The sequence below is a fragment of the Monodelphis domestica genome, chromosome 2 (assembly GCF_027887165.1).
Source record: "Monodelphis domestica isolate mMonDom1 chromosome 2, mMonDom1.pri, whole genome shotgun sequence".
NCBI lineage: Eukaryota > Metazoa > Chordata > Mammalia > Didelphimorphia > Didelphidae > Monodelphis > Monodelphis domestica.
Window position 1 is genome coordinate 237,287,353 of NC_077228.1, and position 21,753 is coordinate 237,309,105.

The 21,753-nt window shown below is 40.4% G+C and overlaps 2 protein-coding genes across 8 annotated transcripts in view; one reads left to right on the top strand and one right to left on the bottom strand.

Annotated features, from left to right (window-relative positions):
- Positions 1-558: 558 nt before the first annotated feature.
- Positions 559-21,019, bottom strand: ENGASE (endo-beta-N-acetylglucosaminidase). 7 transcript variants are annotated; one of them, XM_056817388.1, is made up of 14 exons: positions 20,996-21,019; positions 18,380-18,444; positions 17,843-18,044; positions 14,513-14,661; positions 12,760-12,917; positions 11,655-11,803; positions 11,050-11,212; positions 9,259-9,362; positions 8,280-8,388; positions 7,464-7,651; positions 6,888-7,036; positions 6,116-6,224; positions 5,579-5,693; positions 559-5,317 (listed from the first exon to the last, which is right to left on the bottom strand). In XM_056817388.1, exons 2-14 carry the CDS (start codon positions 18,441-18,443, stop codon positions 4,904-4,906), a joined length of 2,073 nt encoding a protein of 690 aa, XP_056673366.1. In that variant the 5' UTR covers position 18,444; positions 20,996-21,019; the 3' UTR covers positions 559-4,903. The 7 variants fall into 7 exon arrangements, with proteins under 7 accessions (XP_056673366.1, XP_056673365.1, XP_016286223.2 ...); XM_056817387.1 differs by lacking the exon at positions 20,996-21,019 and adding an exon at positions 20,668-20,913 and having other exon boundaries at positions 6,116-6,221; XM_016430737.2 differs by lacking the exon at positions 20,996-21,019 and adding an exon at positions 20,668-20,913.
- CANT1 (calcium activated nucleotidase 1) overlaps positions 20,638-21,753 on the top strand; it is a 129,163-nt gene continuing 128,047 nt past the window's right edge. The window contains exon 1 of the mRNA XM_056817395.1: positions 20,638-20,768. The gene's annotated coding sequence lies outside the window, so the exon portion shown is untranslated. The remainder of the gene's footprint in view (positions 20,769-21,753) is intronic.

Consider the following 21,753-nt stretch of genomic DNA (forward strand, 5'->3'; position numbering starts at 1 on the left):
TTTTATCTTTCTTTAAAAATTGTATTTAATTAATTTAGAATATTTTTCCATAGTTACATGATTCATGTTTTCCTTCCCCTCCTCCCATAGCCAATGAGCAATTCCACTGGGTTTTACATGTATCATTGATCAAGTCCCATTTCCATACCATTAATATTTGCACTAGGGTGATCATTTAGAGTCTACATCCCCATCGAACTATGTGATCATAGAAATGTTTTTCTTCTGCGTTTCTATTCCCACAGTTCTTTCTCTGGATGTGGATAGAGTTCTTTCTCATAAGTCTCTCAGAATTGTCCTGGATCACTGCATTGCTGCTAATGGAGAAATCCATTACATTTGATTGTACCACAGTGTGTCAGTCTCTGTGTGCAATGTTCTCCTGGTTCTGCTCTTTTCACTCAGCATCCAGTTCAATATTCTAAGGGCATTAAGTTTAAAATAAAAAAACATTCCTAAGCCCAACCCTATATGAGGTCCACAGAACTACTTCAGGTCCATTTGTCATGAGCCCCCACAAATGCTTACTTATTTTCCAACCAATCAAAAGACATAATCAGTTTAAAGCAAAGACATTTATTGAAATATCATAGTAATAAGATATGCAATACAAGATCAAATATAGAGCATATTCCTCTACAAATATATACACCACCAGTAGGGAGAGTAAACATGTACAGGGATCACACATGAGGGGCAATTCACACCTCCAATGATGTGAAGTTAACATCCTGCTCTCACTAATTCTGGTCAGACTGGGTAGAATGGCTCTACTAAATGTTTGCTGTTGTGTTTTTATCTTCTGGGTCAGCTCAGGCACCTCAGCTTTGCTCCCTAGTGGCTAACACCTCTCCTTGTAGTAGTCACCACAGAGCTAACAAAGCCAGGAAGTGTGCCCCTAGGCTGAGATTAGGTCTTTCCTTTCCACTCCAACTCACTGGCTGGGGATCCAAGCCTTCAGTTACAGATAACAATCTGAAACACTCCAAAAAGCCTCTCTGGCTTAGTTGTAAATGAACTTCAGCCAGAAGGAAAGGCAGGATGAGAAGGCAGCCACCTTGTCCTTATTTCTGCCTTTATTAAGCATAACTGTCAGAAACGAAGCCTGTGTGCTTTGGTACTGAATTCTAGCCTGAAAATCTCAGTCCCCCAATATTCAATTTCATCTTTTTAAGTTTTGTCCAATGTCCTAACCTGTTGGGATCTTTCTGGATCCTCATTCTGCTAGCTGTCCCTCCCTGCTTTGTGCCATCTGCAAGCCTGACAAGCATACCATCTGCTTTTATCCAAATCATTAACAAAAATCATTAAACAGCACAAGGCCAGGCAAAGATCCCTGAGACACTCCATTAAAGACCTTCCAAGATGACATCAAACCATTTAAGTCTAGTTGTTCATTCAGTTTCAAATCTACTAAACTTGTACCACATACCACTTGTACAATGGCTCCATTTCCTTTCCTTCCTCACATATAAAATAAGGTCTCTAAGAGTCCTTCCTGCTCTGGATCTATGCTCTTATGCTCTTTTTTAGAAAGCAGGTCGTTTGCCCTTCTTTATTCTCCTATTATCTAAAGCCTTTCAAAGGATGCTGAGAAAGGCTCAGTAATCACATCCACCAGTTCTTTCATTACCAGAAGACAGTTTATCTCAGCCTAGTGACTACAGCTTATTAAGGACAGCCAGGTGCTTTCAATATCTCCTTACTTCTCTTGGGTATCATCTCCCCACTAGCCATTCTTATTCTATACCTTCCAGTCCAGATATCATTTTCCTTGGTAAAGAAAACAAGCAAAATGGATGCTGAGCAGCTTTACTATTTTTGTTGTCAGTTTTCATCACACTATAGTGTACCCAAGAGGGATTCTATCCCTTCTCCATCTTTATAAAATTTTAAATCTTTTTTCTTTAAACCCTTACTTTCCCTCTTAGAACTAATTTTGTGTATTGGTTCCAAGACCCAAAAATGGTAAGGTCTAGGCAATGGGAGTTAAGTGATTTGCCCAAGGTCACACAGCTAGGAAGTGTGAGGCCAAATTTGAACATAGGATCTCCTTTCTCTAGGCCTGGCTCTCAATCCACCCAGCTTCCCCCTTAAGCCCTTTTTTATTGCCTTTCCCCCATCAGATTCAGCCTGTTCCTTAGCTTTCCTTATCAGATTGTTTTTCTTTTTGTCTTGAGAATTCATTCTTGAGAACTTCTTCCTGAATGATTTTTCCTGAAGAATTTTAATCTATGAAATCCTGTTTTTTTCTGAACCTTTTGAAAATTTGCACATAAGATCATTTTGAGTTTTCCTCTCCTATATGATAAAACTCAAGATGGTATGATTACTTATGGACTGGGTTTCTCCTTATTGGTAAAAATCAGATCCAAAATAAAAATTACCCTGTGTTAGTTCCTCCACTTTATGGAAATTAAAATTATCATTAAAGGCAACAAAATGTTAGCTCCTATACTGGAATAAGAGCTCCCATAGCTCTCCAGAATTCTATTACTACTAAATCAAACCAACTTGCAAGGCTTATCTGTAGCCCAAACCTCTCATATTTCATCTTTCTGTCAAGCTGGCCTCCAATGATAAAATGGCTTCTTTTTCCACCCCCATGGCTCTTCAAATCTAAGATTGCCTCATAATGAGTATATCTTCTTAAAAAAACAATTTTATTCAACACACACAGCCATTCCACCCTACCCATACATCTAAAACCAAAAAAAAAAAAGGATCCCGTTTTTTTGGAAGGCACACCCTTCCAAAGACATATTTCAAGCATTAGTCTCATTCCATCAAATCTGTAACAGCTCAGAAAACATATTTTCTCCTGGTATTTTAATGTCCTGTCTTGGATTTTGTCAACTATAAACTTTTGGCTATCTTCTTCTTTTGCATTATTGTTACGACTTTTTATGGTATATTTAAGAGTTTTCTATTTCCTCCTTACTTTTTCAACTTAAAACTTTGATAAGATTTGTAAGACTCCAGAAATGTATATTTTGGGGAATTGAGTGCACCTATCATTCAAAAGTCAAATTGGTAACTGCATAGCAACTAACTAGTAGAACTAGAACTGTAGAATTCTGAGATAAAGGGAGTAAGAGTTACTTCTCTTCTCAAAACAGAGGTTCTCTTTTGGATCAGGGCACTCGTGATAGTGGCAGTATCTGAGGACACCTAAGGACCCCTTTTCAAAATAATGTTTTTAAATGCAAAACATAAACTATAAAGGATTCCAAAAGAGATCAATTACATTGAAATACTCTGATCAAAGCTGGGTTTTGTTTGTTTTGCAATTTAGAGACTAGGTTAAAAATTACTTCTCTGTTAGAAAAAGAAAGCAGAGCACTAGGAAGAACAAAGCACCATCTTCCCACTATCACACAAAGAAATCTCAGGTATTCTACATCTTTGTTAAACTCTGTCAATTCTCCAAGGATCTCCCAAATTCCAAAGGCCAGAAAGCCAGGAGACCTGTGCTGCCACCTGGTGGTTCGAAGTCCACAGATTCACAGAGGACAGACTAAGAGAAATGATCAAAATGTAGCCAAGGCAACAGGATTAACAGCCCTAAGGCAGGGAGTCACTCATTTACCCAGGGGTCAGCAACCTCAGAAGCGCCAAGAGTGAGGAGTGCCTGTAACTGACTGCTCAATGATAAGCCTTAGGCATGTACAGGGGGAAAAAAGAAAATGAAAGATGAAGAAAGAAGAATCTCTGGAGACAAGCTGGAAAAGCACAACCAACAAACGTGTTGGGTGCTCCTCAGTGATACCTGGCTACACAACTGATTCATCCAAGACAAAAAACAAAATGAAGAACAAGAGGCAAGGAGGTGAGAGATGAGAAGAAATGTAGTAAATGAAGAAAGTTCAGTACAGACTAAAATTTTCAAAGGGGGAAAGAACTGTAGAAAAATGTAGTGAAATGGATCTATCTTGAGTGTTTCTGCTGAATGGCAAAAGGTTATCAGGCCAGATCAGGGACAAGCTCCGATGCTATGAGGTAGAAAAGGCTATGATTGGCCTGGCTGGCTTCTCATCTCCTTGAACCCAGTAGCTTCTAGTTAGAGTAGAGGTAGGGTCAAGAGAGACAGAAAACCTCATCCCAAAGTCCAATTGAAAAAACGTGTTTAAAAAAACTTTTGGAGTCTTTCAAGTCCTACTTCTATGCCATATCAAATAACACCTTGATCAAGACACAAGGCTAGAAAAGATCTAGGGCTGTTTCTCTGCTAGGCCAGCCTAAAATCTTAATCCATGGACTCCTATGGAAAAAGGTTGACAGGGATTAAGGAAAACTGCTACACCTTCCTCATCAGTCATACAGCTACTGAAACAATGGGCATTGGCCACAGTTTCCACAGTGAAGTCAAGACTTTCCTTGGCATGAAGCCTTCATAAATTACCAGGCCTGGAGCACTCACCTCACAGAGAAAGCTCTGCTGTAGCATCTCATGTCAGACCTTAGGCCTCTTACACTTCCAGCTGTGACCTGAACTCATTTTCTCAGTTATTCAGATTACAGTCAAGAAAAATGGCCACCACCTTCAATATAAGGATGAAGACTCAATCTTCCTCTTACTTTCCCTTAACTAAGTATTTCTAGTTCCTGTAACTATTGAACTTTGAAACTTTTCAGCATAAATGGAAGGATGGCAATAAAATATGGTTTTCAAATCACCCCAGGAAAAAAAAAACATTTAGCTTCAAGGAGTTGATGAAAAAACCCACAAACAGAAGCAGTTTCCAGTGCCTCAGTTCAACGCAGCTACTGAAGCGTACAAAGGCCCCCACACAGAAGCCCCAGGTCCCTCTTATATCCTTGAATCAAGCTAGGGAGACCCAGTCTGGGACGAAGACAATAAGGAAAGAAATATGGAGTCAATAAGAGAGTTCTGCTTTAATGCTTAGGCATTGGGTTTAGAGTACAGCAGGGTCAAACTGCCCCACTCTGCCTGAGGAACCAAGAAGCCTTCCTTGGGGACTGGCTGTATCAGGAAGTCCACAAAGCACTCCTGGCCAGCTGGGGCTTCTTCTACTACCAGGTTCACCACACGGTACATACTGGCATGGGCCAGACCCAAGAACGTGGGCTCTTCTGACTTCAGCAGCTCCTGTCTACGAGAACAACTCCCTCCCAAATGGTAGACACGGAAGCAACAGGCTTGGGATATTGGGTAGGACCAGCGAAGAGTGCAGCTGAGAAGGAGCTTAGTTTTGAATCTGTTTCTCTCTGAGTGGATTTGCTGCCAACAGGTGTGGGAGGCAGTAATGTCCCGAACCTGGGGCAAAGGTGTCATTAGGCTGTCTGCATCCACTACCTGCCAAGAGAAAGAAAGTAAAATCCCTCTTTCATTCCCCAAATGAGAAATCCCTGTGCTATTCACAAGTTGGACACTAGCACATTCTACCCACAGACAAGGGATATTACCAGCAAGCATTGTAGTTTGTTCCCAATTTTATAGCAATATTATCCCCTTTCCCTGAGAGATGAACCTAAGCCTTTAACATATTGAGCCCCCAGGACCCCAAGCTTCTCTCATAGTCTTAGAAAGGACCTATATATACCCAGGATTCCTCACCTGGATTTCTCCAAGGCGACAAGTAAAGTTTTCATCCTTCTGACTGCCTAAGGGGCGTGAGAAATTTACAAAGATATCTTGCAAGAAGCAGTTCTGAAGATTCACTTCATAGCAGCTGTGGAGAGAGAAGAGACAAGCTAGGAAAACAAAGGAAGAAAGAAGGGCTTCTTCATTGAGTGGCATCCCCTACTACTTCCCTGAGTGGCTAAACTCCAGCTCCACTGCTTATACTGGTTGACTACTTACCATGACCCAGTCCTAGAGTAGCAGTGGGGCAAGGAAGCAAAACAACAAAGCCCCTAGTCCAAGGCTTAGAACTCCAGAGACAATAAATTAATTGTACAACTAAGATTCATACCCTGCAGAGTCCTAGAAAACTACTGTTCCAACAGGCAAGAACAGCTTAGACCAGGAGTTCCCCTAGCACCCTCTAGTCCTAGAAATTCTCAACTCGAGGATCCTTACTCCTCTAGCCCATCTTCATGGTCTGGCCAGCCCCTGCACAGTGCAACACACCCTTGGGGAAAGGGGACTCACCGACGGATCCAGCCCCCGTTGAACTGTTGGTTGCATCTATCAACCCACCCAAGCAGCTTGGCTGGGGGCTCCTGGAGAGGTCTGGGAGTGTGCCTAATACTTGGCTCTGCTAGGGAAACAAGTCAGGGAAAACAAGATGCTCATTTCTATTTTTCCAGCCAGACCCCCAAATCTGAAATGCCAAGAAGGAAACCAGGAAGAAAACCAGTAAGGGAGCCAAACCATCTATTTGTGAAGCTGTCATGTTGGGGACACCTGATTTCCCTTTAGTAAAACTGAATTTTGAATAAGAAAATCACTCCATGATAGAGCTCCCCACCCTCTCATCTACTCAATGCAACATTATCTGCTCACTCAAATCACACACCCAGTTGGAGGTACAGCTTCTTAAGCCTGAAGACAAATAAAGTCTTAGATTGTTGGGATCAATCTAAAAAGGAAAGCAGAAGTGAATTCTTCTTCTAATCTACTTATAAGATGATCATTCTGGGAAATATTGTCCCAACTGCAGATTCCACTAAGAACTCTGTTACTCCCTAAAGGAAGGGAGAAGGCACAGACAATTTAGCTGAGATCTTAATACCCACTGCCAGGGTCCTTGCCAACAAGGAAGCTACAATACTGCTCCCACTTCTTCCATCCTATGGGTCATCTGAATCCTTTCAGACTTTTGCTCAGAAAGGATCACTGAAACCAAAGTGAGAACCCAGAGGGAAGAAAAGTCACCAGAAGTCTAGTGAATGTAAGAGCCAGACTTGTCCCAGTATCTCACCATGTAAAGATGAGATGTCTCCAATGTTACATCTTCCAACATCTAAGGTAGAGAGCTCCAATGCAACAGCAATATCTGTACGCCCTTCTAGTTTATATGTTAAGGACAGAAAAAGCTTTGGTGGTGCTAGGACCTGCAGAGAAAAAAGCCTATAGGACAAAAAGTATGCAGTGAGAGACCTTAGAGAAACCCTACTAAGGTACTAGGCTCAAGTTCCTCAAGTCACAACAATAACTGAATATTGTGAACTCTAGAATCTCTACCTTTCCCGTCTAGAATTTAACTGTTTTGCTAGTGATGGCTACTAAAACCAGAACTTCCTCAAACCAAGATACAACATGTTACAAGGGAATCACTTTAAAAGACTGATATATATTAATTTAAGGTCGCCAAGGAATCAGCTATGTAATTCCTAAATGAAAAACTCAAGTCAGCCGTCAGCCTTTTTTGGAGTTTATGCTGAAACCTTTCTGCCCTGGCCCTCTAGCACTTTACCCTACTATGAAAGCCAGCTAAGCAGCCAGGCCAAAGTCAAAATAGAGGCTGAAAGTCCCCAATCCCTAATCACTCACCTACCTCATAGTCACTTTCCCAGTAGTGACAGGAATCATCCCACGAACAAGCAGGGAGCTTCCTCCATTCCAGGCATCCATCAAGCAGCTGTGAATCCTCAACCAACCAGACCCATTTTCTTGTATATGATCGCCAAAGATGGGCTGGATTTCCTGAGCACTCAAATGGTACCAGGGTCCCAGTGTCTCCTCCTAAAAGGAAAAAAAAAAGACCCAAGGAGGGATTTCTATTATGTCACACAAGACACAATAGGCAGCAGGAGAGGACAGAGATCAAAGTGGGATATCAATTCTATACTTATTCAGAGTCACACAAAGCAAACGTCCCTTCCATTTCTCATGAAATTATGGAAATTAGAAGGCAAAAGGGAGTATGCTTCCCCTTACAGAAATATAATACAAGTTATAAGTAATACAAGGGAAGATTCATTGTCTGGGGTACCAAGCAGGAAGGGGTATATCTGGAAATTATAATTTTGTAAAGAAAAACACACCAGGGGGCAGCTGGGTAGCTCAGTGGATTGAGAGCTAGGCCTAGAGATGGGAGGTCCTAGGTTCACATCTGGCCCCAGACACTTCCCAGTTGTGTGACCCTGGGCAAGACACTTGATCCCCATTGCCTAGTCCTTACCACTCTTCTGCCTTGGAGCCAATATACAGTATTGACTCCAAGACAGAAGGTAAGGGATTAAAAAAAGAGAGAGAAGAAAAGCACACCAATTAATTTTTTTTTTAATTCAGCACAACTGAGAAACTCTTGCTTTACCCTCAACCCAGCATGATTGCAAGGGAACAAGAGGATCACAAATACTCCACACACCTGTCCATAGGAGAGTCTCCGTATTCCCATGCCCAGACAGAATGAGGTGACAAAGGGTAGGGAACAAATGCTGTGAGTGGGCAGGTACTTCTCGAGCAAACTCCAGAACCTACACAAAGACATGTGGGGGCAGGAAGAACTCAAGTAATATAATAAAGAGGAGATTCAGTATACCCTCAATCTCAATCATTCTATCTTATAGCTTTCCCCAACCCCATCCAAGACAAATTTATTCTTGCCTTGAGATAGCTTTGATAAAAGCCTGGTTGGTTTCCAAGCTATGTAAGAAACTGACAAATATAAAAGACCAAGAGCCATTAGACCAAGAGTCTAATATATAAGTGCATAAAGGATAGGAATAGCCTTCAAAAAAAGAAATGAAAATTGTCAACAATCATTTGTAAGTTTCTTCCACATCATTAATAATGAGAAATTCAAACTAAAACTGTGAGGTTTTACTTCATGCTTACAAAATCAACAAAAATGATAAAAAACAAAAATGAAAACAGAAACAGTCAAAATTAGGGGGCCAAAAGGCACACTAATACACTGCTGGTAGAGCTGTGATGTGGACCAATCATTCTGGAAAATAATTTGAAATTATGCAAGAAAAGACACTAATCTATTCAAAGCATTTGGCTTAGTAATCTCATTAGCAGGCATATGCCCAAGAAATCATTGACAGAAACAAAGGACCTATATAGACAATATAACACTGTGTGAGAGCAAAATATACATTCATGCTTCCTGAATCACCTAGGTCCTAGTAGCTTCACGAACCAAAAATGTCAATCTGAAGAAAGTGGTCCCTTAGTCCCTATCCCATCATCCATTCCTCACTGCATTTCCACCTATTTCTAGGACACTCCTACCTGGGGGCAGCCAAGCTTTCTGACTTTCCTAGAAAAAAGTAATCTGAGGTCCCTTTCTCTGACCTATTGACCCAGTATTAGAAGCCCCAACTGGACCAAGAGCTCACCTGTCCTGGTTCTGGAAGAAATCCTTATTATCCAAGCACTCATACACCCAGCCAGGAGCAAAGAGAGCAGCTGAGAACCCATGCTTCCGGATCAGCTCTAGTGACTGCAGAAAGACAGAAGGCAGAGAGAAACATTGATCATATAAAAAGAAAAAAGAATTCATCTTCTGCCTTCTCTGAAGCTAAGAAAGAATACAGATTAGAATTCTCTCAGCATCTGAGTGTGAATCAATGGGTCTCTGTTTCCTCATCAAATGTAGGCCATGTAATCCCCTACTTTCCATCAGCCTGTTCTGAAATTTTCAATAAAAAAATCAAAACAAAACTCTGACCTTCTGTCTTGGTAGCAATTCTAAAACAGAAAAGGCAAGGGCTAGACCATCAGGGTTAAGTCACACAACTAGGAACTGTCTGAAGCCACATTTGAATCCACTCCTGACTCCAGGCCTGGCGCCCTATCCACTGCCCAGCTACCCCCTCACATTTTTCTGATGAGCTCTTAGATTTGTTCCTTGAGAGCAGATACTATTCCACTTTTATCTCTCCATCTCCTGCACTTAGCACAGTGCCTGGCACATAAATAGCCCTCATAAATGCTTGTTGCGTGAATGACTTCCTCTACTGCTGAGATTCTTGCAGAGGCCTATCTGAGCAGTCTGTAGTTTCATAGATTGGCCATAAGAGGGCAATACAGGGTGAAAGTCAGAAGGAATGTCCACAGTGCCTAGGAATGCAGGAAAACTCATACCTCCTTCCATTACCAGAATCAACAGGCATGAGAAGTGTTCAGTAATTACATTAACTTAGTCATTTAAAAGCTTAATTAATTATTGAGAATCTCCCTATAGAAACAGAAAAGGGAAAGGATTGACAACTCAAGAGACATACTGATTGTCTATTTTTCCTCAAGTTCCCCTTTCCTCTTTCCTGCAATAAGCTATAATACCAAAAACTTATTACCAAGCCATCATCTCCCAAAATTAAATGCCCCAGGTCATCACCTAAACTGACCAAGGAATTAAAAAGTATAAAAATGCTATTAATATTTCCTAAACCAGCTCTACCATCCTGAAAAAGTACAAAGAATGTAAGAGTCAACCATTTGTCCATCTGTATGTTCAAAATGTGTCCAAGCCTAGTGATCCAGGCTATTACCAATTACACAAGAATTTATAGGATCAGTGATTTAGAGTTGGAAGGGACCTCATTTATCCCAACTCCCTCATTTTCCAGATGAGGAACCCGAGGCCCAGAGGGGTTAAGTAACTTTCCCAATGCCACATAAGCAATAAGGGAGGATCTGAACCTGAGTCTTCCAACTCTAAATTTGGCACTTTATCCAGTACCTCTTAATGATCTGAAAGTCAGGATTTAGATTCATACAATACAACTCAAAGGGACCTTAGAAATCATTTAGTCTATCCTTACCCCTGCCCTCAGCTTCCCCACCAGCCTTCCTTTTCTCAGAGAAGAGACTTGCTCAAAATCAGAGAACAGCAGAGCAGGGTCTGGCATACAGGTTCCCAAACTCTGAGACTTCCAGTTTCTTTTCTCTATAACTCACTGTCACTTATTCAGGTGAACCCTGTCACCACCATGCCAGGCAGTCCACAAATCTCTAAAGCTTAATTTCTTAATATAATATACATCATATTATATATAATAAGAATGATGAATGCCTACCTCCTCCATGATAAAGGGAAAAGTGAAAAAGGTAACAACCAATTTGAAAAAGTGGTTACCACCCCCAAATAGTAACAAAACCTCTTCCACCTCTCCCAGTCAACTCACCTTGTTTGTGTCAAATCCACCTCCCACGACATTTCCCCGGGCAAATATGTCCACTCCTACATACACATCTGCCTTGCGCTTCTCAACTGATGCCATACGTTCCAAGTGTGCCTCCTTCCAGTTGTAATTGGTAAAGAGACCATCACAGGAATCAAAGAATATCCTGGGAAGCAGTAAGAGACACAAAACTGGAAAGGGGTCATCCTAGCCCACCCTCTTCTCTCAGCCTTTCTTCCTGCAGTGAGGCCTAGACAGGATTCCTGAGAAACTAACTTGCCCTTGCAGCTAAAAAAATAGTATCTTTCAGATTATAAGCTTCTAAAAGGCAGGAATTGCTCCTAATCTCCAAAGATAGGAAGGACATTTTTTTTTGGGGGGGGGGGCAGAAGTGGGGATACTGAATGTTAGCTAATTCCTGGCCTGGAAAGGCAAGGATAAAGGACAGCTCCTTCTCAGAGCTCTTCTGAGTTAATCTGGCAACTACCTTTGATCCATAATATTAACTATTCTTTTTGAGTTGAGAATGGTTATCTTTTTCATTCATTTGCCCACATTCAGGAGACAAGGAAAACAGGGACTAAGGTGCCACTGTTAAATCAACTCACCTATTACTTTCATTCAATTCATTTTGCCACTTCAGCTGGCCATCCTTCACCACACTGTCATACCAAATCACTAATCCATCTGGTATATATTGGTGCAACTGATCAGTCAGATAGCGCAGGAAGGAAGGAGTGTTCTTCACTGCAGCCATCTGTGAGAAAGGAGAAAAAGATTTGACCTTGTCCTAGTTGGGTGGAGTTTAAGAGTAATAAAGAGCTCTAGGTGAGCAAACTCTTCTGTCAGGGCAAGAAGAAAACTACTAGTAGGAGCCAAGCTGTCTGCACTCTAGGCTTCATCCCAATTTTCCCCCATTCCCCCCACCATCACCACCACATCTTGTGCTCTGCCCTTGGGCCACTGTTTTCTGATGGGTAACCTTTCATCTAGTCTTGCCCAGACCTAGGGACCCATGTTACTTCCAGGGCACATGCATTTTATGTCACCATCACACATATTTCCTCTCTCTTCACTTTTCAAACTCCACTTGGCATGCTTTCTTCCTCATTAGAACACAAATTCCTTGAGTCTTGCTAACTTGATTTTCTATTCTCAACATTTAGCACATGGTAAAGTACTCTATAATAAATGTTATTTCTGTCTGTCTGATAGAAAATAACACACAAGACCACTAGTAAAACAAGGTAGAAACATATAGCATAGAAAAGTAAAAGGCCACTGATGCCTGGAGCCCATAATCCATCCACTCAATAAGAGACTGACAGATAACTCTCCTAAAGCAGGGAGAAAGAGGGATGGCACACAGTCAGGAAAGATTACCTAACCCCATAAATGGGGAGAAGAGGCCCCTGATCCAACCCAAGCACAAGAGTTAGAGGGAGTACTTGGCCAGGCAAGGTCCTGGAGACACATATGGAAAGCACTCCATCCTTTTCCATCAGAGAGCATGTCCAAGTGCCGAGGAGGCTCGGGCTGAGAACGAGAAGCTGCTGCTGGGCTATTTGAGCCACTATGATATTCCATTGCAGAGAGGGGAGAAGAGAATCAGGGAATGGGGAACAGGTGGAGATTGAGGTAAATGTGAAACCCAAGGGAGATGAGACCCACAGTAGGGGGGAAAGGTATCTGGGGATGGACAGCCACACTTACGCTCAGCTGGTTCTCTATGTTAATCAGCCAGCCATCAAAGTGAAAAAACTGGGCAATTCGGACTAGCTGATCTGCCACTTTCTGGTAAGAGGATGGGTTTCCAGATAAGAATTTCTCACAGAGCCTCCCACCTTCTGTCCACTCTGTGATTAAGGTCCCTAGGATGCAGGACAGGAATGTTAGGCTCCTTGACGATACGCAGGTGAGAAGATAATTTAAACAAGAGTGGGTACAGCTTGGATGAAGTCACTAGAGTTGTGATTTCAGGAGCAAATAAAAAGACTACCAATAGGTCTGCTAATGAGTTTTGGATAGGTAATGATGGCAGACATTTATATTTTACTACACATTACTCTCCTATATGGTCCACTCAGACCAACCTGTAGCTCACAGACTCTATTTCCCCTCCTGGTGTCACTACACAGGCCAGGCATGAACTCCTTCATCACCTTAAACTCTCCTACTTCCTTCAAACCTATGCTTATGTAGAGCTCCCTACATGAAGCCCTTCCTGACCTCTCAGCTATAAATATTTCCCCAAACCCAAAATTACCTCATTTTTACTTTGTAGAAGTTTTGTTTTTTTTTACATGGGCTCCATATGACCAAACTCTTTTCTCCAGTGGGGCAGAGTATTGGTGTGAGTCAAGCTACCTGCACTTTGATCGGTGTCCCCATATCCCCCTGAACCAAATCTTTTATTTTGTCCTTGGGACACTGGTCTCTGATGAGCTTTCACTTTGCCTTGCCCTGAGTCAAGCCCCCATGCTACTTATAGGCCATATCTGTACCATGTTGCCACTCTACATACTTCCTCTGCCCTCACCTTTCCAAATTCCCATCATGGGCTGCCTTCCCTTCCCTTCCCTTCCCCAACAGAACATAACTTTCTTGAGGTAAGGTGCTACTGTTCCACTTTTGCTTCCATATTCCCAATGCCTAGAAAAGTATCTTAAACAATGTTTAATAAATGCTTGATTGATTTAACGTTTGTAAAATACTTAAGTGTTTTCTCTTTTGATCCCCACGACAGACTTGTAAGGTTGCTACAAGCATTATTGTACCCTTTTTACAGATGAGGAAACTGAAGCTCAAAGAGACCATGCCCATGGTCATGCTGGTAAAGAAGTGTTGGGGGCAAGATATGAACCCAAGTCTCCCCTGATGCCAAAGCCAGTTCTCTTCCCTCCACTCCATACCACTCCCTCTGGTGGTAATGCTAGCTGATATTTATAAAAAATTTTTATGGTTTTACAAAATACTTTATTTACATGATCTCATTTGATCCTGACAGAAATCCTACTAGATTGGTATTAGTAAATCCATTTAACAGATGAGGAAATGAAGGCACAAATGACTTAAGCAATTTGACTAAGGATCCAGAGCCAAAAATGAAGATAGGAGAATTTCAAAACCAGGTTTCTACTACACTATAGCTAAAGAGGCAGTGTGGAAAGAAAATCTGGATTCCGATCTTGGATTGCCAAGCCACCTGTTACTTATGCAACAACATCCTTCCTATGACACTGGGGCAGGCCATTGAAACTCTGGGCCTATTTCCTAACCTGCAAAATGAAGGGACTTGGATTTTAAGACCCCTTCCAGCTCTATGAAACAAAGAACCAACTTATTTCTACATACTTCCAGTCTACAACAAGTGACTTGATCTTCTCTTATTCCCACATTCCTCTGACCTATGATACTATGGCATCTTTAATAACCACAGCCAGATTCAGCCTTCCATCACTCTTACCCAGCACACAGACCCCATGCTTATGGGCAGCATTGGTCCAGCCCACTGGAGGGATGGTGACTGTGTGATGGCTGAAGTACACAAAGATGTCAATGAATTGCCAGTGGTAGAAGGTGTAGGGAGTCTCTTTCATTGAGCCTTGAATAAACCTAGGTAAAGGAATAGTAAGTCAAATCACAAGGAAGCAAATGTGAAACTCAATTCAATTCAATAAGCATTTATTATTCACCAACTATGTCCTAAGCAAAAACCAAAGCTGACCTTGGTCTCAAAAAATTTATGTTCTGTTGAAGGGAAACAGTATGTATCTAAGAAATGAAACACAAAATGAAAAGTAATGGAAATACATGGAAAATAATTTCCAAAGAGAAGACACTGGAAACTATTTGTATCTCTCTTATACATTTGGGTTCTTATTTGAATGAAAATTATCTGGGTATATGCCATATTCCCTACTCTCACCCCCAATTACCAGCAAGAAAACTTTATGAAGGCAAGTACTATGTCTTATTCATCTTTATTCCTACTTTGGCATGTAATAGAGTTCTCTGCACACAGAAAGTTCTGGGAAAACATTTGCCATGAAACTAGGGAGTATACATACCAAGTGACACTTGCAACATATATGAATACAATTACAATATACTTTTTATATGAAAAAGGAAGACAAATAATTGTACACATATACACATGTACATACATATATTATTCATAATTAGAGTGTGCCAATAAAATAAAAAGGTGATATTACCTAAATTAATATAGTGTAACAATAACCAAACCACTAAGGAAATTACTTTAGAATTAAAAATAATAATAATGTAATTCACCTAGAGGAACAAAAGGTCAAAAACATCAAGGAAAATAATAAGGGGAAAAAAGCAAGAATGAAGTAGTACTGGATCTCCAATTTGCTATCAAGCAGTAATCATCAAAACTATTTGATGTTCATTTAAAACAGAGCAAAGTTGATGCTCATTAAAAAAATAGCAAAGTTAGAAAAGGAATAAATTAAATAAGTAAGATAAGAAAGTAAATGAACATAATAATGAGGTTTTTAATAAACCCAACAATGCCAACTATTGAGATAAAGGCTTCCTATTTGACAAAAACTACTGAGAAAACTGGAAAAAAAGCCTGGCAGAAACTCATTTGGACTAATATCTTATATTACATACACACTGCAAAAAATTCCAAATGAATACAGGTATTAAAAAACTAGAGAAGGGAAGGAGGTACTTTTCATAACTAAGGAGAGCAAGAAATTTCATTGCTGAACAAAAAGAAGTGGTCACAAAAAACTAAAATCAATAGTTTTTGACTAACTAAAATTTGAAAGCTTTTGCTTAAACAAAATCAATGCAATTAGAATTTGAAAGGAAACCTTTTCAACAGATTTCTCTGATATAGGTCTGCAACTAAAGATATATAGAAACTTCAAATATATAAGAACACTTCTATCTCTAGCTCTGTGACAAATTGGGTCAGTCAACTTCTCAGTGTCAAAGCCAACTCTCTAAGACTGAAAATTGCAGAGAAGATGCCCAAGGGAATTTCCTCACAAAGACATTTCTTATACCAGTGAAATTACAAATTCAATCCCTATCCCTATATAAAGAACTTTAAAAGCCATTCCCCAAAAAACAAGTAGTCAAGGAATATGAGTTTTCAAAAGAAGAAATGTAAGCAACCAGCAACCCTACAAAAAATGTTTCAAATCACCAATAATATCACTACTAATGATTTTCACTAGTAGTAGTAGTAATAATAATAATAATAATTATCACTAATAATAAGAGAAAACCAAATTAAAACTACTCTTAGGAAGAACTCTGAGGGGACAGACATCCTAACGTACCTTTGCTGGAGCTGTTAATTGGTACAATCATTCCAGAAAGCAATTTGAAATAATGCCCAAAAATCATTATATTCTTTAACCCAGCAATAATACTACCAGGCACATACCCTAAAGAAATGGAAAAGATCCATATATACAAAAATACTTTTTGTTTTAGCAAAGAATCAGAAAGAACTGCACATCATTTTAGGGTCTATGAATGTAATGGAATATTATGATGAATGACAGATTTGGAATAACCTGGGAGACTCAAATAAACTGATGAAGAATTAAACAAACAGAAGCAGGAGAACAATTTACACTATGGCCACAATAATGTAAAGAAAAAACAACTCTGAAAAACTTTAGAACTCTAATACAGTGACTATTCATGATTTCAGAAGTCTACTGATAAAGTATGCCTCCCATCTCTTGGCAAAGATGATGATATTGCTACAGAATAAGACAAAAATTTTTTCAGAAAAGGGAAAGGGGTTGATTTTTTTTTAATTTGACCATACTAATTCGTTATAAGGTCAGTGTGAGTTGTTGGGTAATGAGCATAAAAAACATTAAAAGCAATAAAACATTAAAAAGATACACAAAATTAAAAAACATGTCAAAAGTGAACACAAAAGTCAATTTTGTTACTTCCTTGTGAAATTTAACATGCATTTTTGAATTGCATAATCGAAGCTTTATTTTTTTTATGATCTTTACATACTAAAATATTTTTAGATGATTAAGTTAATTAAAAAAACATTTTTAAAATGCTTGTTGAATTGAATAACTGAACTCATCCATGTCTATTCAGACTCATTTCTCTCTCCAAAACAATTCCCCAGGAAGCAGTTTTCTTTTTTGAGTTTGACATGCTTGATCAAAGGATCCTAGACTTTAAAACAGAAAGAGACCTTCAAAACCATTAAGTCCAACTCCCTCATTTACAGATGAGGAAAACAGTGATCCATCCAAGGAGACTATGTGATTTGCCCAAGGACAGTGTCAAAAGTTGTAATTTGAATTTAGTCTTTCTGACTCCAGGTCCTATACAACTTCACTATACCACACTGCTTTTCATTAGTGGGAGATATTTTTCAAACTCAGAAGAACAATAACAATAGATAAGTAACAATAAATAATAATAGATAATTCCAAAAAAGGTGAGATTCCATAATTTATTCAGGTAAAGTCTCTGTATGTTCTACAACAAATCTTGCATCAGTCTACCAAACATAGAATAGACTGTAAAGCTACAGAAAGATGGTTAATTAAATGAATCAAGAGAGAAACCAAGTTATAGGATCATAGAATCAACAGAGAATAACTTATCCGAAATATCGATATCCCAAAGCTACTTAGTAGCACAGGCAGAGCTAGAAAATGCAGTCTAGTTCTTCAGACTGCTGACTCAAGACTCTATTTAAACTACACCTCATTGGTCTCCCATTTTGACCACTGTTTTACTGGGTAAAGGGGGAAAATTCACTCACCTGTCATCTAAGTAACCACCCATCATGTCATGGCACAATAGAGTACGAGGCCTCTCACTCTGAAGTGAGGGTTGTCGAGCTGCTAGGGGGATCATAGCAATGTTAAAGGCATCATCACTATTTGGGATCCATGCCAGAAGCTCCTCCAGTGAAGAAAGGTAAAAACTGACAGGTTCACTGGTGTTCTTGTCATAGTTTCTAACTGAATAAGAGAAACATTAAGGAAAAACATTGAAATCCTGGAACTTTGAAAGTGAAAAAGGACTTAAACATGAAAAAGATGAAAAATTAAAAAGGCAGGAGTTCTTAATCTTTTTTGTGTGTCATGGAGGCCTCTGGCAATCTAATGAAGCCTTAGGAGCCCTTCTCAGAATAATGTTTTAAAGGCATCAAATATGTAGAATTACAAAGGATGGCAGTTATAGTATAATACAGAGTTGTCAAAATATTTAAAAAACAAGTTCACAAATTATGAATCCCTGCCATAAGGCCTGCAAAAGTCAAACAATGTGCATAGACAGCTTCAGGCTTTCTCACCTGGCAAGGGAGTTGGCTCATAATTGACCATCTCTCGAAAGACTAGATTCTGGCGCTCTTCCATGCTTTAGTGAAGGAAAAAACATGAAGACCTATTAGTAAAAAATGGACTAGGACTAAGACAGAAGAAATCTTTCTCCTTGAGTTTTCTGGTCCATAAACTTCATGCAGAGAAATTCAATTTAACTACTCAGAATTTGCACCATTACTCACATTATAAAATATACTTCAAGATACTGGAAACCTGAGTTAAATACCTGTTGATTGATTAAAGACTTCTAGGTGATTCCACTCTTCCCATTATCCTTAGATGCCATGTCCTCTAAAACAGCCAACCCAAAAGATTTGCTTCAAAGACTAAGGCCAAGTTATATCATAGAGGAAACATTGTCTTCAGAAAGCACTGTGCTAAAGTGCTAAGAAAAAGACAGTCTCTGGCCTTAAGGAGTTTACAATCTAATGAGGTAAGAAAATAATCAAAAAGAAGCTGAAAACAGGAAGAAGCCATTTGGTCTAGGTGCAAGCAGAGTGAGGAAGGCAGACCTAGGCCAGCAAGAAGAGGGGTTGGGGGAGGAAGGGAGAGAGGGAGAGGGAGAGACAGGGAGACAGAGGCAGAGACCCGGAAAATCTGGAGACAGTACCATACCTAGCTTGCAATTTTCTCAGATATATACTTTTTATCTGCTTCTTAAGAATGTAAACTCCTTGAGGACAGGATTGTTTCTTCTTTTTTTGGTATCTAATGCCTAGCAAAATACTATAATTTATTTATTATATTACATTGTTATAGTATGTTAACATCAGAAAATTAATATATTACATAATATAATTAATTATATATAAATTAAATAATGTTTAAAGATCATATATTTAATAAATGCTTATTGATGTATAGAATGAAAGAAAAGGGTGTCACAAATTACATTAATAATTCAATTGTTAACATAGGTTATGAGAAAGATCCTGGAGCCCTCAACAATAACAGAGCAATTTGGAAGAGGGGTGGAAATATAATAAATGGCATCTGTGACCTTTCACAATCCATTCATGCCTGCTCATTTTGTAGGACTCTTTCTGTCCTACCCAAAATGGGAATGGGGTGGTGGGAGGAGGCTCTATGAAAGTAGGCAATTCACCTACCTTCCAACATATATATGATGCTCTGGGAAGAGATTGGATTTGTTGAGGAGGAAAGAAGAGGTAGAAGTGGGAAGGGCAATTTTCCCACAGATATATATAGAATGAATGCTGTGGAAGTCCATATTGGTTAGGTTATAAATGCCCTACAGGACCAGTGCCCAGCTCAGAAGAGAAAAGACTTGCAGTTGGAAAGTAGAGAAAGAATGAGAGAATGTTGATTCAAGGTAAGTATGGTTGAGTTGAAGATAAACCCTAGAATTTGCTACTACAGGGAGGGTGGCATGTAACAAATTTGCCATCCTCACTTGGTTGATCATATACCCCTTGGGGTCAGAACTAACTTTGGAGATCAGTGTCCTAGAAGACAAGAAAAGTCTGAATGGAAATGATATCATTCATACTAGATCAACTGAGCCACAAACTATCAGCAGTAAAGGGGACCAATGGGAACAACTAATCCACTCCTTTCCTTTTTTCCTTTTATATTGTACATGTCACCCCCTCCTTTTACAAATGAGGGTTCCAGAGCTCTCTTGAAATGATTTGTCCAAAGTCAAGAAGGAAGTGGCAAAGTCATGAAGAGAACCCAGCCAGTTCTCATAAAATTATGAAACAGAAACCGACAACCTAATGTGACAGCCTCACAAAAAGAGTTCTGAATCTGAAGCCAAAAAGCTAGTGTTGGCTTTGCCACTAACCAGCTTTGATCTTGGACACTATGGCTTCACCTTTTTGAGTCAGGTTCCTCACCTAACAAATGAAGGTCGAGGTCTAAATAACCTCTAAGATCTCTTTGGTGATCCTAAATCCTAAGATTCTATTGCCATTCCCTCACTCGATGCATGAGGAAACTGACTTTAAAAAAGGAATGAATTCTCCAAAGTCACACTGGTTCAAAAGTATGTAAAAAATGCAAAACCATTAAGTTGTCAAAGTGGGAGGGGGAAGTTCCGGCAATGCGGTCCCGCCTAGGCATGCAAGCTCAAGACCTACAATGTGGAAGCCGGTGAGGGGCTCCTGCAACATCCCAGGGGTCAAAGATGAACGTCTCTGACGTCACAACATCGCGCGCTCTCGTCATCTCTCTCCCAACCCCCCACTCCGGCCCTCCGGGTCCTGTCCTGTGCCCTCTCCCCGCGTCCCTTCACCTCCGCCCAAGCCTCTTCGATGAGTGAGACGGCTTCTTTTTCGGCTCCAGCTCCGGTTCCGGTTCCCCCTCTTTTTCCTCTTTCTCCGCTGCAGAGGACAGGTGCGTACTGCGCCGCCTCGCGGATTCCGAGCTTGCAGCCTCTACAGACGGCTCCATCAAATCTCCCAGAAGGCGCCCGTCGCTAGTTCCCAGACTAGCCCCAGTGAGTGGCCCCTAGACTCCCGGCGCGAGCTTAGAGCTCCCGGCTCTGGCCAATAGAGACGTCCGGCCCCGCCCTCTGCCCCCGCCCTCCAATCAGGAGCTTCCAAGCTCACTGGGACACTTACCCTTAAGGAGGGGCTCGAATAATAGTGGGAAGGACTATGGGAGGATCTGAGGTCCTGATACTGACCCAGTTCTGAGTAGGTGCTCTCTGTAGATGTGAAGAATTGATGAATACATTAATTAATGTGGGGGATGGAATGAGAAAGGATTATGTCCTAAATAAATTGGGATGCAACCGGTTCTTAAATCCTCTACCACCACCACCCCCCCGCTTGGGAAGCTGAATTTCCAAACTGCCCTGGAAGACGCCCAAACCAAGCTGAGTTGTGTGTATTTACTGCCACAGGCTTTGAAATGTTTATGAGGCGTCCAGCTGGGGAATCTGAAAAATATTGTTCCTGTAGTCCTGGCCACAATTTGAACTTGCAGCTGGATCTGGGCGGTGGTCATGCTGTGCTTCTGCCTATCTTGGGAGGAAAAATAAAGAAAAGGACTTCCTGAAAGCAGGGAGCTGCCTAGAAGTGAGGGATAAAGAAAAGAAGGATTATGATCCCTCCATTTCTTACAAAGGGACTTTGTACCAGTGGTTTAGAGATGGAAGAGACTTTAGTGATCAATGAATGAAGAGTGATATAGTGGGAAAAGATCAAAATTTGGTTTCAGAGTACTTAGATTTAAACGGGAATTTAATCTCTGGAAATGTATTGCCAGTGTGGCCTTGGACAAATCAGAACTCCTCTGGGCTTCAATTCCTCATCATATATGAGGGGGAAGGTGAAGGTGATGGTCTTTGAGGATCCTTCCGGCTCTAAGTCTATAA

Bases quoted from the DNA above. Each gene is read 5' to 3' on its own strand.
- ENGASE (XM_016430737.2), bottom strand. From the start codon at position 20,825: ATGGAGCCGTCTGTAGAGGCTGCAAGCTCGGAATCCGCGAGGCGGCGC. The intron at 14,662-17,842 runs GTGAGTGAATTT...TCCTTTACCTAG, and splicing joins GGTGGTTACTTAGATGACAG to GTTTATTCAAGGCTCAATGA. The intron at 11,213-11,654 runs GTGAGTTGATTT...ACTGCTTCCCAG, and splicing joins GAATTGAATGAAAGTAATAG to GATATTCTTTGATTCCTGTG.